The sequence below is a fragment of the Rhinoderma darwinii genome, chromosome 5 (assembly GCF_050947455.1).
Source record: "Rhinoderma darwinii isolate aRhiDar2 chromosome 5, aRhiDar2.hap1, whole genome shotgun sequence".
NCBI lineage: Eukaryota > Metazoa > Chordata > Amphibia > Anura > Rhinodermatidae > Rhinoderma > Rhinoderma darwinii.
This window is the reverse complement of record NC_134691.1, coordinates 246,627,578-246,646,803: the sequence shown is the minus strand read 5'-3', so window position 1 is coordinate 246,646,803 and position 19,226 is coordinate 246,627,578. Positions and strand designations below refer to the sequence as shown.

At 40.1% G+C, this 19,226-nt stretch overlaps 1 protein-coding gene across 4 annotated transcripts in view; it reads left to right on the top strand.

The window, feature by feature from the left end:
- Positions 1-19,226, top strand: part of SEPTIN7 (septin 7) — a 220,265-nt gene that overhangs the window by 170,373 nt on the left and 30,666 nt on the right. For all 4 annotated transcript variants that reach the window (XM_075827030.1, XM_075827029.1, XM_075827031.1 and 1 more), the window contains 2 exons: positions 14,529-14,621; positions 14,740-14,836. In XM_075827030.1, the coding sequence (XP_075683145.1) occupies positions 14,529-14,621; positions 14,740-14,836 (190 nt within the window). The remainder of the gene's footprint in view (positions 1-14,528; positions 14,622-14,739; positions 14,837-19,226) is intronic.

Sequence of the window (19,226 nt, the reverse complement as noted above, 5' to 3'; positions counted from 1 at the left end):
GTTTCCTGGAAAGTGGATTGGTCGTCGTGGGCCAGTTGAATGGCCCCCTAGGTCTCCCGATCTGACCCCCTTAGACTTTTATCTTTGGGGTCATCTGAAGGCAATTGTCTATGCTGTGAAGATACGAGATGTGCAGCAACTGAAACTACGGATACTGGAAGCCTGTGCTAGCATTTCTTCTGCGGTGTTGCTATCAGTGTGTGAAGAGTGGGAGAAGAGGGTTGCATTGACAATCCAACACAATGGGCAGCACTTTGAACACATTTTATAAGTGGTCAGAAACTTGTAAATAACTCATGAAAGAATAAAGTAACGTTAAAACCAAGCACACCATTGTTTTTCTTGTGAAATTCTCGATAAGTTTGATGTGTCACATGAGCCTCTTCCCATTGAAAAAACTAAAGTTGGATACAAAATGGCCGACTTCAAAATGGCCGCCATGGTCAACACCCAGCTTGAAAAGTTTCCCCCCTCCCATATACTAATGTGCCACAAACAGGAAGTTAATATCACCAACCATTCCCATTTTATTTAGGTGTATCCATATAAATGGCCCACCCAGTATATTAAAATTGTGTTTAGTGAAATCATGCTGCTGGAGTCCACCATCAAGACTCTGGCAAAGCAGTTTTTAATGTTTTTCATCTACTTTATTATTTAACAGCGGTTTTTACTGGTCTTAAGATCTGCGTCAATTTCCTGAGGGTCCCCCAAATGCTTGGGGTGAAACGCGTCGAGATGACAGATATATAAGATGAGAAAATAGCCTAATTATACATACTATAGTTAAAGGGTTCCTCCCAACTGAAGTTTTTTTTGTTTTTTTTCCCTAGCTTTAATAATAATTAAAAGGCTACAGTCACACGTGTCCGATTTGCGCGCATAAAAACGCATATGCTTTTCTACATTTCATATCCGTGTACTTTGCGTGTGGCATGCGTTTTTAACGTCCGTGCAAGCACTTTTTTTTTCTTTTTTTTTTTTTTAATTATTTTCATTTTTATGTGATTGATGCGTGAAACGTTGACCGCACACGGATGTGCATCCGTGTGCTGTCTGGTTTTCATGCATCCATAGACTTCAATGGGCGACTAGGTGGGTGAAAACGCAGCAATATAGGACATGCAGTGAGTTTCACGCGATGAAAATTGGCTTTGTGAATGCTCACGCATGCCTGAATGGCCCCATTGAAATCAATGGGTCCGTGTGTTGTGCATTATTTTGACACACCGGGATGAGAATCACGCTAGTCTGAATAGGATGGCATAACCTTGCCATGTGTTCACTTTTCTTACCCTCAGAATTGCTTCTATTCTTTGTTTCAGCGCTGCTTGCTCCTCCGTGCGAGAGAAAAAGTGGGCGGTACTAGTTTGGTGTCAATTAAGCAGTGTCGTCTGCTCCGTGTGCGCACTCCCAATGCTGCTAGATACTCTATTATACTCTTGCATTGTAAGAATGGTTGAGACCACCCCACCTCGTCCATACCCATAATCTATTTTTAACCCCCCCCTCTATTCTGAAGTCTACACTGTTCTTTCTATGTTTACACATAGAGAGAACCTTACCTTTAGAGCAAGCACACTTTGCAGACAGCTACTCTATGCTGTCTTCAGTTTGACAAAAGTTACAGGGCCACTGCGCATGCCCTGGAGCCGTCCATAATTAGGAAACGAGGTGGCCGGGAGCTACCGCGCATGCCATCCTCCACATTAGAGGGAGGGGTAAACGGTGCGCAAGCACGGCCCCAGCAATGGCCGCAACACTAGGCAACAAACGAAAAACATTCAATTTAAAATGATTATGTAGATTTGAGTACAGTAATAGAATGTCTATTGCTGTAACCTGTGTGTCATGGCTGGACACTTTACTTTCCCTCTTTGGGAACATACACTATACTCCTTATGACGACATACAATATAGTGGATAAACTTAAAGAGGCTCTGTCACCAGATTTTGCAACCCCTATCTCTTATTGCAGCAGATAGGCGCTGCAATGTAGATTACAGTAACGTTTTTATTTTTAAAAAACGAGCATTTTTGGCCAAGTTATGACCATTTTTGTATTTATGCAAATGAGGCTTGCAAAAGTACAACTGGGCGTGTTGAAAAGTAAAAGTACAACTGGGCGTGTATTATGTGCGTACATCGGGGCGTTTTTACTTCTTTTACTAGCTGGGCGTTCTGACGAGAAGTATCATCCACTTCTCTTCAGAACGCCCAGCTTCTGGCAGTGCAGACGCAGCCGTGTTCTCGAGAGATCACGCTGTGTCGTCACTCACAGGTCCTGCATCGTGTCAGACAAGCGAGGACACATCGGCACCAGAGGCTACAGTTGATTCTGCAGCAGCATCGGCGTTTACAGGTCAGTAGCTACATCGACTCACCTGGACTTTTGCAAGCCTCATTTGCATAAATACAAAATTGGTCATAACTTGGCCAAAAATGCTCGTTTTTTAAAAATAAAAACGTTACTGTAATCTACATTGCAGCGCCTATCTGCTGCAATAGCAGATAGGGGTTGCAAAATCTGGTGACAGAGCCTCTTTAAAGAAAGACCAAATCAACAGCAGACTGCTGTACATAATTTATTCTCAATCGAAACAACACAGTAGGGAAGTGGTGTTGACCTATCCATTGAGAATTTCCCGTGGTAAACAACTTTCAGATTTTAATTTTCTTTTTTTCCTCACCACCTTCCAAAAGCAATAACGTCTTTATTTTTCCGTCGATATAGTACTATGAGGGCTTGATTTTTGCGGGATGAGTTGTAGTTTTTCGTAGCACCATTTATTTTGCCATATAATGTACTAAGAAACGGGAGAAAAAATATTTGTGGGGTAGAAAATGAAAAAAACAGCGATTCCTCCGTGGTCTTTTCCACGCCGTTTTACGGAATTCACTGTGGAATTAAAACAGCATGTTAACTTTATCCTGTGGGTCAATACGATTACGGCGATACCAAATATATATATATATATATAGTTTTTTTCTATATTTTAGTACTTATACAAGTAAAAACCTAAGTGTAAAAGACAATTTTGTGTCGCCAAATTCCGAGAGCCATAACTTTTTTTATTTTTCAGTTTATTTTTTGCGGGATAAGCTGTAGTTTTTAATAATACCATTTTGGTGTACATGCGACAGTTTGATCACTTTTTATTTCATTTTTTGTGGGAGATTAGGTGACCAAAAAATAGACATTCTGGAGTTTACAATTTACAATTTATTTATTTTTTTCTGGCGTTCACCGTGCGGGTTAAATAATGATATATTGTAATAGTTCAGGCTTTTACAGATGTGGCGATACCAATTATGTTTTTTTTTTTACTATGCTCTAGGGGGAAAATGGGAAAAGGGTTTTTTTTTGAACTTTTAATATTTTTTTTTACACTGCCTTTTTTACAGGCAGTGCTTAATAGGTGTACAAAGATGGCGGACCTAGGGGCCTTCATTAGGCCCCCAGGCAGCCATAGCGACCATCGCTCCCACCCACGATTGCGTTGCGGGGGGCGCGATGAGCTGTTAGAGGGGGGCCCCCCTCTTTCTAACGATTTAAATGCTGCGGTCGCTATTGACCGCAGCATTTAACAAGTTAAACGAGCGGGATCGCGTTCAAGCGCAATGCCACTCGTTACTCTGAAGTGTCGGCTGTAACAAACAGCCGACACCCGCATCGTATGGAGCGGGTTCACTTCGTGAGCCCGCGCCATACTTCCCCTACCCGGCTATAATGTAACTGTATGTCATATGTCGGGAAGGGGTTATAGAGGCTCTGTCACCACATTATAAATGCCCTGTCTTGTATGTGATGTGACCGGCGTTGTAATGTAGATAACAGCAGTGTTTATTATTTATAAAAATGATCATTTTTGACAGAGTTATGACCTATTTTAGATTTATGCGAATGAGTTTCTTAATTGACAACTGGCCGTGTTTTACTTTTTAGCCAAGTGGGCGTTGTGGAGAGAAGTGTATAACACTGACCAATTGCAGTGTCATACACTTCTCTCCATTCATTTACACAGCACATAGCGATATAGCTATATCGCTATGTGCAGCCACATACACACACATTAATGTTACTGCAGTGTCCTGACAATGAATATACATTTCCTCCAGCCAGGATGTGATGTCTATTCAGAATCCTGACACTTCGCTAACACAATCCCGACACTACAGCACAGCAAGCTTAATCTTGTTTTAAATGACCGTTTACAGCGTAATCTCGCGAGATTACACTTGCTGTTTTGTAGTGTCGGGATTGTGTTAGCGAAGTAATTACTAAAAAGTAAAACACGCCCAGTTGTCCATTAAGAAACTCATTTGCATAAATCTAAAATAGGTCATAACGCCATCAAAAATGATCGTTTTTCGAAATAAAAACACTGCTGTAATCTACATTACAGCGCCGATCATATTATGTACAAGATAGGCCACTTATAATGTGGTGACAGAACCTCTTTAAACAATTTAAAGACCTAACACTCAAGCAAACGCAGGCATGGTGGACTTAGACCACTAGAGATTCGATTTTGGGACAGATCTTGTTCCAATGTGGTTTGAGAGTTCCACTCTTTCCTAGTTACGAATTGAGCAAACCAGGCCTCAAAGCAGAATGGGAACAAGCTCTGACCGATTGCTCTAGGACTTTAATGAATGTTCTTATTGAAGATGAAAATAACATTTTGGGACAGATCGAACCTGATTTACATAAAACAGTTGAGGCACTTGAAAGTCACAAGAAGAATCAAGAATGATGATAAATTTCAAAAGACCCTAGTACAATTGGATAAAAATTAAAGAGAAAAAAATACGTAAATATTTACACGATCAAAAAGACTACCAAACGGGACAGATCTATCTTTGGGGTAACAAGTCCAGACGAGACCCGGACTTTTCTAAAAAATAAAAAGAAAGTAAATTCTTTAACAACTCGGAAGCTAGTGAATCAGATATTACTGTCTCCTCTGAAGTAGAGGTTTATCTACCAACAATCCCAATAAATTTCCTAAACCAGGCAATTTAAGCCTTTTGAGTCTATTTTTTTTATGGGACAGATCAAGATGGGGATATATAACACAACCGAGGGGGAGGAGACCCTTCAGGGGGAAAAGGAGACATTGAGTGATCCCCCAGCCCCCTATAAGAGTATGCAAATTCTTAACCTTTCCCATCATGTCCTCACCAATGCTCAGACTAGAATCCTAAAGAAAGGTTTCAATTTTTGTATGACACCCAGGCTTAATAAATTTGAGGTCATCAAAGACCTTCATTTATTTGGACGCAAATTTATTTATAAAAAAAAATCATTAGTCAGAAAGAAGAAACGAGTTTAAACCAAACTACTCCTTTTGATGAGGAAGAACTACAAACAATTGGAAATTTGGAAAGTCTAATGGAAGAAGGGGTTGGTACAATTAATCAAATGGATGTAACACTTGGAACTGTTTTGATGAAGAACAAAAAATAAATTCAAACCAAAGTCTAAACAAATGCCAAACTTTGATATTTCTCCAGCAGATAAACTATTTATTGAACTTGCATCTAATGACATTAACCAACTGAGTGAGTCACCCTCCTTCCAAACATCTCGACAGATGAACACGCTGCTCTGGAGAAGTTCAAAACATGGACTGATGTTTTGTACAAACAGTCCGATAAAGGGGGCAATGTGGTCATCTGGCTGATGGATTTGTATATAAAGGAAGCGAGGAGACAACTTCATAATACAGATTGCTATAAAAGCCTTTGGGGTGACCCCACAGTACAATTTTTAAAAGAATATGAGGAATTGATTGAATTTGGTCTGAAGGAACGGGCCATCACACTGACTGAATCCAAGTTTCTCTCAGTCAGACATCCCAAGGTAGCAACATTTTACATGTTGCCCAAGGTACACAAAAACCTTGAGCAGCCTCCTGGTAGGCCAATAGTATCTGGCATGGGATGTCTGACTGAGAGATGCAGTCCGTGACTGGACCATGAACTCCGACATTTAGTGCACAAATTGCCATCATATACTCGTGACAGTGTAACGACTTGGCTTCGTTATATTGATGTCCTATTCATATAGCGGGGGGAGGAACAAGGGATATTAGAATTTGTGAATATTCTTAATAGCAACCAACTCAAATTGTCATTGAGTTACAGTAAAGTCAAAATTCCCTTCCTGGACATTAAAATTGGCATCAACCAGCAGCGGCAAATTGAGACAGATCTATATAGGAAAGAGACTGCTACCAATAGCCTATTGGATGCTGGAAGTGTCCATCTGTGAAGAACAACAAGGGCGAATTTCTGAGATTGAGAAGAAATTGCTCAACCTTTGAGAAATTCAAACTTGGGGCTACATTTTTAAAAAGTCATTTGAGAGAAAGGAACTACATAAACCGCCAAATTAAATATGCTTATAATTAAGCACTCCGCACTGATAGGGACACGTTACTGTTAACCAAAGTTAAAGTGAAAAATTGTGAAAATGAAGTGAGATTCCTCACAACCCTTCATGATAAATGGGAAGAGAAGAGTAGAATTGTGAATAACCATTGGAAGATCTTGCTAATTGATTCAGACGTACAAAAGCAGTTGGGCCCTAAAGCCTCAATAGGCTATAGAAAGAACAATACAATTGGTCAACATATAGTTAAGAGCCATTTCACAAGGGATTGTATCCAGCGAAAACTTCAGAAATTTCCAGGGGTTGTTTTCCATGTGGGACATGCACAGCATGTCATATGTTAGTGAAAAAAAAAAAGTCCTTTGTGGATGGTTCGGGGAAGCCTTATACCATCAGACAACATATCTCCTGCTCCACTGAGGGGGTTATCTACATGGTAAAGTGTAAATGTAACTTACACTATGTTGGAAAAACCAAGAGACAGATGAAGATAAGGATACGCGAACATCTCAATAGCATCAAAAATTATGACCGAATGGATCTAGAGGCAATTCAGAAAAATAAGCCCTTACAACCCACCCCTGTAGCCCGACATTTTAAACTTAAACATAATTTTAATGTTGTGGAGCTCACAGGTTGGGCTATTTGCCATCTATCTATGGGGATCAAAGGAAGAGAAGTGGACAACTTCCTACTAAGAGAGGAGAGCAGATGGATTTATAGGATGCAAGCCGTGAGTCTAAATGGATTAAACGAGTCATTAAATTTTGGATGCTTTCTCTAATAAAAATGTCTTCTGTCTAGGCATGTAACGTCAGGGCCTAGTATGTATATGTACATATAGATAGATATAGATATATATAGATATATATATAGAGAAAAATGTAGAGCGTAGTAACGGCACCAGGACTTCAAGATGGATGAAAGCAAAAGTGGATTTATTTCACCTCAACACAGCAACGTTTCGGTTCAACAGGAACCTTTCTCATGGCTTGAGAAAGGTTCCTGTTGAACCGAAACGTTGCTGTGTTGAGGTGAAATAAATCCACTTTTGCTTTCATCCATCTTGAAGTCCTGGTGCCGTTACTACGCTCTACATTTTTCTCTATCTGGATATTGGGGAATTGATTCACCCCCAGGTAACGAGCACATGGCCTGATTTGTTGCATTTGGAGTGCTGTGTTCATCCACCCTGGACTAGATATATATATATATATAGATATAGATATAGATATATATATATATATTAATCTAATCGAATCCAATCTGCAGATATACACAATTGGTTGTCTTACCTAGGACTTCCTGATCCATAACTTTCACTTTTTACCATAACTTGGTTTCCCTGATTAGAAATATAAACGGTATGTTTACCCTGTTCTGTTCCTACGGTTAGAACAATTGACTTATATTGACGGAAATAAATACAAATATAAAACAAAATTTTCGTTTGGTGTAGGTAACACGATTTAATAAAACAAAACTTGTATAAAAAATAATTAAATTAAATAAGGCTATGTTCACACAGTTTTTTGCAGGCGGATTTTCTGCCTCAAAATTCCGTTTGGAAGTTTGAGGCAGATTTTCCTCTCCCTGCACGCCGATTTTGGCTGCGTTTTTCACCCGTGTCCATTGAGCGCCGCGGGCATGAAACGCCGCGAAATACGCTTTCTCTGCCTCCCACTGATGTCAGAGGCGTAAACACCCGAAGATAGGGCATATCCCTTCTTTCTCCCGCGAAGCGGTTTTACCGCTCGCGGGAGAAAACCGCTCCCGCCACCAAAATCAATGGGAGGCATTTTAGGGCCATTTTTCATGAGTTTTGCGGCGCGGTTTCCGCATAAAAAAAACTGTGTGAACATAGCCTAATTGTTGTGACACTTGAAATGTTGTCACATAACAATTGTCAATAATAAAAAATACAAAAAACATGATGAAAAATGTTAGTCAAATAAAAAATAAATAAAAATTAAAACAAAAGTATATAAATTAAATTAAAAGAACAATTTTTGCTAACAAATTCTGTAAAGGATACATTTTGGAATGTTCAGGCGTGAGATTTAAATGTTGGTAGGTTTTTATACACTAGGATAATAATCCTTGCTTTTTTGCTTTTGCCACTATTAGCTCCAACCTTGTAGGAGTATTTTTATCAATTAAATACTGTTTTTATATCCGTTGATCTCTATGCTTCTTGCCTTTCTTTTCCCTATTTCTTACCCTTTCCCTTTCCATTTGTAGATTTGAATACCCCTTTAACCCCTTAAGGACACAGCCTGTTTTGGCCTTCAGGACACAGCCAATTTTTTCAAATCTGATGTTTCACTTTATGTGGTAATAACTTCGGAATGCTTTTACCTATCCAAGCGATTCTGAGATTGTTTTCTCGTGACACATTGGACTTCATGTTACTGGCAAAATTTGCTCGATACATTAAGTATTTAATTGTGAAAAACACCAAAATTTAGCGAAAAATTGCAAAAATTAGCATTTTTCTAAATTTATATGTATCTGCTTGTAAGACAGATAGTAATACCACACAAAATTGTTGCTAATTAACATCACCCATATGTCTACTTTAGATTGGCATTGTTTTTAGAACATCCTTTTATTTTTCTATGACATCACAAGTCTTAGAACTTTAGCAGCAATTTCTCACATTTTCAAGAAAATTTCAAAAGGCTATTTTTACAGGGACCAGTTCAGTTGTGAAGTTGATTTTAGGGCCTTATATATTAGAATCCCTCGATAAGTCACCCCATTTTAAAAACTTCACCCCTCAAAGTATTCCAAACAGCATTTAGAAAGTTTCTTAACCCTTTAGATGTTTCACAGGAATTAAGGCAAAGTAGATGTGAAATTGTAAAATTTCATTTTTTTTTTTTATTTTTTTTTGCAGAAATAAATTTTTCATCTATTTTTTTTGTAACACAAAGTTTGGCGTTTCTCTGGTAACTCAATATCTATTGTCCAGGTTCTGCCGTTTTTAGAAATACCCCACATGTGGTCCTAGTGCACTTATTGACTGAAACACAGGCCTCAGAAACAAAGGAACACCTAGAGGATTTTGGGGCCTCCTTTTTATTAGAAAATATTTTAGGCACCATGTCTGAAAGGCTCTTACGGCGCCAAAACAGTGGAAATCCCCCAAAAGTGACCCCATTTTGGAAACTATACCCCTTGAGGAAATTATCTAGGGGTATAGTGAGCATTTTGACCTTGCAGGTTTTTTGCAGAAATTATTGGAAGTAGGCTGTGAAAATGAAAATCTACATTCTTTCAAAGAAAATGTAGGTTTAGCTAATTTTTTCTAATTTCCACAAGGACTAAAAGGAGAAAATGCACCACTACTTTTGTAAAGCAATTTCTCCCGAGTAAAACAATACCCCACATGTGGTAATAAACGGCTGTTTGAACACATGGCAGGGCTTAGAAGGGAAAGAGCGCCATTTGGCTTTTGGAGCTCAAATTTAGCAGGAATGGTTTGCGGAGACCACGTCGCATTTGCAAAGCCCCTAAGGGACCAAAACAGTGAAAACACCAAAAAAGTGACTCCATTTAGGAAACTACATCCTTTGAAGAATCCATCTAGGGGTGTAGTGAGCATTTTGAACCCACAGGGGTTTCATAGATTTTATTAGAATTGGGCAGTGAAGATGAAAAAAAATACTTTTTTTTCCAATAAGACGTCGCTTTAGCTCAAAATTTTTCATTTTCTCAACAAATAAAGGAATAAAAGAACCCCAACATTTGTAAAGCAACTTCTCCTGTGTACGGCAATACCCCATTTGTAGTCATAAACTGCTGTTTGGGCACACGGCAAGGATCAGAAGAGAAAGAGCGCCATTTGGCTTTTGGAGCACAGATTTTGCTGGATTGGTTTCTTGACACCATGTCACTTTTGCAAAGCTCCTAAGGTACCAGTACAGTGGAAACTCCCCAAAAGTGACTCGATTCACGAAACTACACCCCTTGTGGAATTCATCTAGGGGTGTAGTGAGCATTTTGACCCCACAGGTGTTTCATAGATTTTATTAGAATTGGGCAGTGAAAATAAAAAAAAATCCTTTTTCTTCAATAAGACGTAGTTTTAGCTGAAAATGTTTCATTTTCTCAACATATAAATGAAAAAAAGCACCCCAACACTTGTAAAGCAACTTCTCCTGTGTACGGCAATACCCCATATGTGGTCATAAACTGCTGTTTGGGCACAGAGTAGGGCTCAGAAGGGAAGGAGCGCCATTTGGCTTTTGGAGTACAGATTTTGCTGGATTGGTTTCTGGGCGCTATGTCGCATTTGCAAAGTCCCTGTGGGACCAAAACAGTGGATCCCCCCAGAAGTGACCCCATTTTGGAAACTACACCCCTCAAGGTATTCACCTAGGGGTGTAGTGTGCATATTAACCCCACAGGTGATTGGCAGAAATTGGTGTGCACTTGATGTTGCAGAGTGAAAATGGGATTTTTTTCAATAGATCTGCCAATATGTAGCGCCCAGCTTGTGCCACTGGAGACACACACCCCAAAAATTGTTAAAAGGGTTCTCCCGGGTATGGCGATGCCATATATGTGGAAGTAAACTGCTGTTTGGGCACACTGTAGCGTTCAGAAGGGAGGTAGCGCCATTTGGCTTTTGGAGCGTGGATATTTGCTTGTAGTAGTTTTGTTTGGAGTCTTATTGGTGTTTCCGTTTATAATGTGGGGGTACATGTAAACTGGGCAGAGTACATCAGGGGCATAGTCAGGTGGTATAATAATGGGGTAAAAAAAAAAAAAATAATCCATAGATGTGTGTTACGCTGTGACACAATCCTTTCTGCACAGGCCGGTGTCTCACTAATAAATGGTCTTTACTTATTCCCCTTTTGGTCCACACTCGGGATCTTTGCAGTTTGAGGAATTTTGCTGGGAAGTGTTGTCCTGGTATAATATGGGCACCCTTCCAGCAGATATGTTTGGGCCCTTCCCTTCCCTTCCTGGTTCCCTAATTTTAGGGGCCTTGATAATTCGCCACTTGAAACAGAAGAAACGTTCCCCTCGGGTCGGCACAACTGCATATTTTTATTGCCTGGCTTATTGGAGCCTTAACTAATTTTATTTTTTCATAGACGTAGTGGTATGACGGCTGTTTTTTTTTGCGGGATGAGCTGTAGTTTTTATTGGTACCATTTTGGGGTACATGTGACTTTTTGATCACTTGTTATCCTTTTTTTTTTTTGGGAGGCAGGGTGACCAAAAAACAGCAATTCTGGCATATTTTTTTAAAATTCTTTTTATACAGCGTTCACCATGCGTTATAAATTACATGTTCCCTTTATTCGGCGGGTCAGTCCGATTCCGGTGATACCTAATTTATAGCACTTTTTATGTTTTACAACTTTTTGCACAATAAAATAACTTTTGTAAAGAGAATGGATTTTTTCTGTCGCCAAGTTGTGAGAGCCATAACGGTTTTAATTTTTTCGTCGACGGAGCTGTATGGGGGCTTGTTTTTAGCGAGACGAGTTATAGTTTTTATAGGTACCATTTTTAGGTACATGCGACTTTTTGATCACTTTTTTTTATTTAAATTTTTGGAAGACAAAGTGACCAAAAAATATCAATTATGTCAGTATTTTTTAGTTTTTTTTTTTTTTACTGCGTTCACTGTGCGGAATAAATAACATAATATTTTTATATTTAAGGTCGTTACGGTCGCAGCGATACCAAATATGTATGGCTTTATTTTTTTCAATAATAAATGACTTGATAAGGGAAAAAGGGCGATTGTGTTTTGTGTTATTATTTGAAACTTTTATTATATTTTTTACAACTTTTATTTTTACACTTTTTTTTTTACACTTTTCTTTAGTCCCACTAGGGGACTTGAAGGTCCAACTGTTTGTTTGATGTTCTAATACATTGCACTACCTATGTAGTGCAATGTATTAGAACTGTTAGTTGTTCACTGACAGCAAGCCGATCAGGCTCTGCCTCTGGGCGGGGCCTAATTGGCTTCCGTAATGGCAGATAGGAAGCCATTGTTAGGCATCCTGTTGCCATAGTAACAGTCGCCAGCCTTGCAATCGCAGGGCTGCCGATTTCATACAGACCACTTTGATGCAGCGATTGCATTGAATCGCTGCCTTGAAGGGGTTAATGGCAGGAATCGGAGCTATCGCCGGTTCCTGCCGATAGATTGGGGTGTCCGCTGTAACATACAGCGGACACCCACTGCTGATGACGCCGGCTCAGCTTCTGAGCCGGAAGCTGAGCCGGCGCCATCTTGCCGATGGTACCAGAAGCCTCCTGGGCCACGCCGGCGACGGGGCATAGGAGGATTCCGTTACTGGCTGACCGGAAGGTAAGTATTAGCCCTCCGATCGCCTTTGCAGCCACCGGTAACCCAGCGATCACGTTGCTGGGATGCCGGTGGCTATAAACGCCTCACATTCTGCGATCTCTATTGAACGCAGCATGTGAGGGGTTAATCGGTCGGATCGGAGGCTAGCTTCGGTCCTGGCTGATACCCCAGGGTGCCAGCTGTAACATACAGCTGTCACCCGGCGATGATGTCGCTGGCTCAGCTCCTGAGCCAGCTCCATCTGTTTCACGTACAGTTACGTGGAGTTGCGGGAAAACACCATCTCCCATCACGTAACTGTACGTGAAATTGCGTGAAGGGGTTAATGTGAACACTACCCTTCGTTGTTCTCATTACAGGGTGTCGTCAGTAACCAGGTAGTTTAGAGAGGCTTTATCATCTAATTGAGTATAGTTAAACAGTTTACCTAGGACATCATAGGGTTACTTGGGTAAAGGCTCTCCTTTTTTTTTTTTTTTTTTAATCAACAACCTCTCAATTCTTCTGTTTTGCGCCTGTCTACACAGGGTCAGATAGTGGATAGACGTGCATGTCCATGAACTTTGTGGTGGATGCCACTTAACACCATTTAATATATATTGAATAAAAGTACATTTTTATTATCACTATATTCAAATTCAGTCAGTGATGTTTTGTGGTACATGTGGATATATTTAATCTATAATTCATTGATACAGAACATCTTTGAAAGATAAAGACAGAACATCAGCTATTAAAACAGAACTTATTTTGGCTACACTAATATTACCAAATACATTTTAATAGGACACTGGGCCCCATATTTAGGAGTGTTTTAATGATAAAAATAAAAGAAATATCTTTATTACCTTTTTGAGGTTTTGACTTTTTTTTAGTTTTGTTACTTAGTATATGGCAAAAATCTCCTTAAATGCCGAATTGCTTTTAACCTAGGCTATTATGGGCTGGTTGACCTTTCTTATTATGGGCTGTTACAAGGATGTAATGTTCTGAATGCGCTGTGAGCATGGTTTGATCCATTTTTTACTTAAATCGCAAAGTCTGCCTTAGGCTCTGTTCATATCTGCGTTGGTGTCCCATTCTGACGCTCCGTCTGAGGTTTTTTGTCTCTTTTAGTCGACTACGCTATTGCTTCCGGCAAAACGACAGGTCCATTGCACAAAAGAGGCAAATGGAAACCAGGGACACCGGCTCCGTCACTATTGAAATCAATGGAGACGGAAAAGTCAGAACCGGACCCCAACGCAGATGTGAACAGAGCCTTATTAACACACATAATTGATTCAGGTATAAGATGTTTGTATAGTAATGAAGTTCAATACTTGAAAATTTTCAGGCCGCAAAAGGATACTTCTTTCTACACTGAACATAATATATTGCAAATATTTTTTTATTTGTTTTACTGTTCCTTTTTTGGCGGTTGTCTGCTGGCTTTATAACCAGTTCTAATAAAATGTGTAGCTTTACTTTAAAGAGGTTGCTTCATTCTGTGGGTCTAGCTTCGCTCGCTCCCGGCAATTGGCTGTTCGTTCTGATGGAAACTGTGTCCAGGCAATTGCTGTAGGGGAAATGTAGCATTACATGGCAGCCTTTCAAATGAATGTCTGTCCTTCTAATACATGGAGACACGAGTCCGTCAGAGCGGAAGCTGCATTTACAGTGGCTAATGTGATTATATGGCATGCTAATATGCTCAGCAAGACAACCCCATTAAGCCATAGAAGTCCATTAAGTATCCTATACCTAATGTATAAACTGCAGTTTTCTTTCATATGGTTTGTATTCTAGATTATGAAGGAAATCCAGGAACACAAAATAAAGATCTATGAATTTCCTGAAACAGATGATGAAGAAGAAAATAAGCTGGTGAAAAAAATAAAGGTTTGATATATTTGGATATTTAAGCGGAAAAGACAATATAAGCTAAAATAAAGAAATACATTTTATGTTAAATTGCGCTATATATATATAAAAATTTTGAATCATTCTTGTCTTTTAGGACCGTTTACCTCTTGCTGTGGTCGGTAGCAACACTATCATAGAAGTGAATGGCAAGAGAGTAAGAGGAAGGCAGTATCCATGGGGAGTTGCAGAAGGTGGGAAAAAGGACACAAAATTCTATCCTTTATTTTCAGTTCAACAACTTTAAAAATGTGGTTCACAGATTGTACAAACACAGACTGAAGATTTGAGTCCTTGTTTCCAAGGTTATTCGCATTCAAAATATTTATTGTGCTTTTCAACACAGAGATTAGGATATAGTTGAAGGTCCTGGCTTGTGATTTCGTCTAACAAGCATTTCCACCAGTTGAATGTGTCTATGTTGCATGTTGTCTCAATGTTAGCCACATTTAAGGCTATAATATGGACCGCTGCTCTGAGGGTTCTCTGTTGTTAGCTCTACCATATTTATGCGTGGCTACTAATAGCTTTGCTCTAAGTGTATAACTCTAATCTCACAGTGCTCTGGTAACCGGAAAGCAGCAGTGTAGCTTTAGACCTGAATGGAGAAGAAAACATCATGTAACTAGTTGGTAGTATAGAAGTAAAGCAGAGTATTTGAAGTTAAACCTCCATAAAAAGTTGTTGGCTTTGAATTTTGGTTCAAAAGCGTTTTCCTTTAAAAACAGTACACGGTTTGCCATGTTCCTGTCACATTATGACTGATCAAGTTTCAGAATGCTGGAAACCGAATCCATTAATCCATCCAATTATGTCTGTTATGTGCAACCAGTTAGAAAATCACATTTCTAAGTTTGAGAAACGCAAGCATATAGTTTGACTTTCCGTAATATGTAGTAACAACTATTTGCGTAGAAACCCATTGTTCTCTCTGCTCCTGGTTTTTTTTTTTTTTAAATATACTTCTCAGAATTTTGAGTCCTGGGAATTTTTTGAAGGTGGGCCAGATTGAGACAGAGGTGTGTTACATTAGCTGTGTTTATAGTTTAGCTGTTTAACCCCTTCACGCCGCAGCCCTTTTTCAGATTTTCATTTTAGTTTTTTCCTCCCCACCTTCCAAAGGCCATAATGCCTTTATTTTTCCGTCCATATCATACTATCATACTATGAGGGCTTGATTTTTGCGGGAAGAGTTGTAGTTTGTCGTAGCACCATTTACTTTGCCATATAATGTACTGGGAAACGGGGGAAAATTGATTTGTGGGGTAGAAAATGAAAAAAACAGCGATGTTCATTTTATTCTGTGGGTCAATGCGATTACGCCGATACCAAATATGTGTAGTTTTTTTTCTATATTTTACTACTTTTACAAGTAAAAACCGAAGTGTAAAAAAGAAAATTTATTTTGTTTCGCCAAATTCCGAGAGCCGTAACTTCTTTATTTTTCCATCGATTAAGTGGTATGAGGGCTTATTTTTTGCTGGATAAGCTGTAGTTTTTAATACCATTTTGGTGTAAATGTGACAGTTTGATCACTCTTTATTTCATTTTTTGTGGGAGATGAGGTGACAAAAAAATAGAGATTCTGGCGTTTACAATTTATTTATTTTTACGGCGTTCACCGTGCGGGTTAAATGATATATTGTGATAGTTCAGACTTTTACGGACGCGGCGATACCAATTATGTTTATTTGTTTAATTTTTTACTATGCTCTAATGGGAAAAGGGGGTTTTTTTGAACTTTTAATTTTTAACTTTAACTAATTTTTACATTTTTTTATTAGTCCCCCTAGGGGACTTCAACCAGCGATCGTTAGATCGCTTGCACGATATACTGGAATACTAATGTGTTGCAGTATGTCGTGATTCTGACAGTCTCCCATGAAGCCCTGCCGGAGGCAGAGCTTCATAGGAGCACCAAGATGGCGGACCGTGGGGGGGCCGTTGAGACGTTAGTGGGTCACCCCCCTGTTTTTAGTAATTTAAATGCCGTGATCTCTATTGAATGCGGCATTTAACGGGTTAAACAAGCGGGATCCCGCTCAGACGCGATCCCCCTCGTAACCCGAAAGTGTCGGCTGTAACACACAGCCGACACACTCGCTCTATGGAGCAGACTCAGCCCGTGAGCCTGCTCCATATTCCCCCACCGGGCGTTCGCCGTATATATATATATGGCGGATGTCGGGAAGGGGTTAATAACCACCCACGGCTATATTCTTCACTGTTAGGGCTTATTCAGACGAACGTATAATACATCCGTGCTACGCGCGTGATTTTCACGCGTGTCGCACGGACCTATGTTAGTCAATGGGGCCGTTCAGACTGTCCGTGATTTGCACGCAGCGTATGTCCGCTGCGTAAAACTCACGACATGTCCTATATTTGCCCATTTTTTCGCGCATCACGCACCCATTGAAGCACGGCACACGGAAGCACTTGAAGCGATGCGCGCTACGGTAGTCAAAACTATGAATGAAAACAGAAAAGCACCACGTGCTTTTCTGTTTAAAAACATACACACAGTGTCATAATGATGGCGGCTGCGCGAAAATCACTCTGCCACGCATCATACGCTGCTGATACACAGAGCTTATATGGACCTTTTGCACGCGCAAAACGCACACGCTTGTGTGAATCCAGCCTAAGGCTATTATCACACGGAGATTTTTGCAGGCAGAAAATTCTGCCTCAAAATTCCGTCTGGTATTTTGAGGCAGATTTTGATCTGCCTGCACACCGTTTGCAGCAGTTTTCGCCCACAGCCATTGAGCGCCGTGGGCAAAAAGCGCTGCTAAATACGCTCTCTCTGCCTCACATTGATGTCAATGGCAGGTCAGAGACGTAAACGCCTGAAGATAGTGCATGTCGCTTCTTTTTCTCACGTCTCCCATTGAAATCAATGGGAGGCATTTTCGGCTGTTTTTGGCGCATTTTTCGACGCGGTTTCCGTGTCAAAAAACTCTGTGTGAACTGGCCCTTAACCCATGGAATTACTGCCCAGTGTACCTACGAGATTGCAGTAACGCAAGCCGTGCTCCTGCCGGAAGTGTGAATTAATATGAGCCCTGCAGTTTGACCCCTTAAATGCCGCGATTTAAGGAGTTTGACCAAGAGATGGGGCTCCCTCTGTTAGCCCATTGGTGCTGGTTTACCATGGCAGCTGGGGACACAAATGAAACAAGGCCTAATAGATTGCCTGTTAGAAATATATTAAGTATTACAAAGCATTATTTATGCGATCAAGTGGTCCCCTAACTTTAAAAAAATAAGTAAAAAATAAATAAAATGTAATAAAGTTTAGTAAAAAAAATAAATTAAATCCCTCTACCCAAAAAAGCACCTTTTTTCATGAAAAAAAATTATGGTAACCAGAAATTGTAAAAATATTTTTATTCTATGGAGTCATAACTATCTATCTTAACCACTAATAAAATTAATATTTATGCCACGCCAAAATAAAAGTTAAAGGGACACTACAGCCAAAACGAAACTTTCCCATGTGTATCATGTACTATGGTATTCCATGTATCCGTGTCTCACCTGTTCTTTTTCTTGCTGCTGCTATCTCTATATATCAGACTGTTATGGTTGCTTAGCAGCAGTGTGAATCTGGCTTGGTGACACACTTTCTCTACTTGAGTCTATGGAGATCTATGTGTCACACATCACAGGCTTCAGCAGTTCCTGTACCACACTAGTTTTGCACATGGGGGGACAAATTTCTATCATCCGCTACCAGGTTCCGGTCACACAGGTATAATGTAGAAGAATAGAGTGCTGCTTCCCTGTCTACTTTATGGTTTCTCAGCTTATTTAGTAGAATACAGATATTTATAATCCTAGTGTCCCCCAGCATGCAGACATGGTTTGGTCTTTAGTTGGTCATGTGATGCTGTGCTGAAGCATCATAGGATTGATCGCAAAGCACAGAGGAAGGAAAGCTGAGAATCTAAGAATCAAGATGGAGGCTTTTTAAAGCACAGACAAGGCAGCAGTTCAATAAGTAAGTACATACATAAAAGAAGTGTAGAGTGTGGTATACAGTCAGGTGGGGAATGCAGACATGGAAAGTAGTGTTTCCACTGGAGGTATTCTTAAGTCATATTTTATACATACCAATAAAACATATCACTGCTGGCAGACCTTAGGGCCTTTTTTAGTTCCCCGGCTGATGTGGATACCTGTGGAAGCGCCCTCGCTCTGAAATCACTTAGATCCTGCAGTTGCTATTTACCGCAGCATCTAAGGGGTTAAACAGTCTGGATCGGACATAACTCCAATCCTGGTCGTTAGAGCTTGAGAACCGATTCTACCTGGCACTGGACATCTGTGCTGGGCTTATGACGCCGCAGTGGTGTAAAGATTGCCTTAACCCATTAGTGACTGCCAATACGCCTTTTCACGGCGGCCACTAACGGGCTTTATTCTGATACATACGCCATACACGAAAAGGAAAAATTCCATGCTCTCAGCTACCTCCTTTAGCGGAGGGCTTGGTCCAGAACCGCTCGAGCGGGCGGATCGAAATTCGCCCGTTAAACCCCTTTGATGCGGCGCTCAATAGCAAGCGCCGCATCTAAG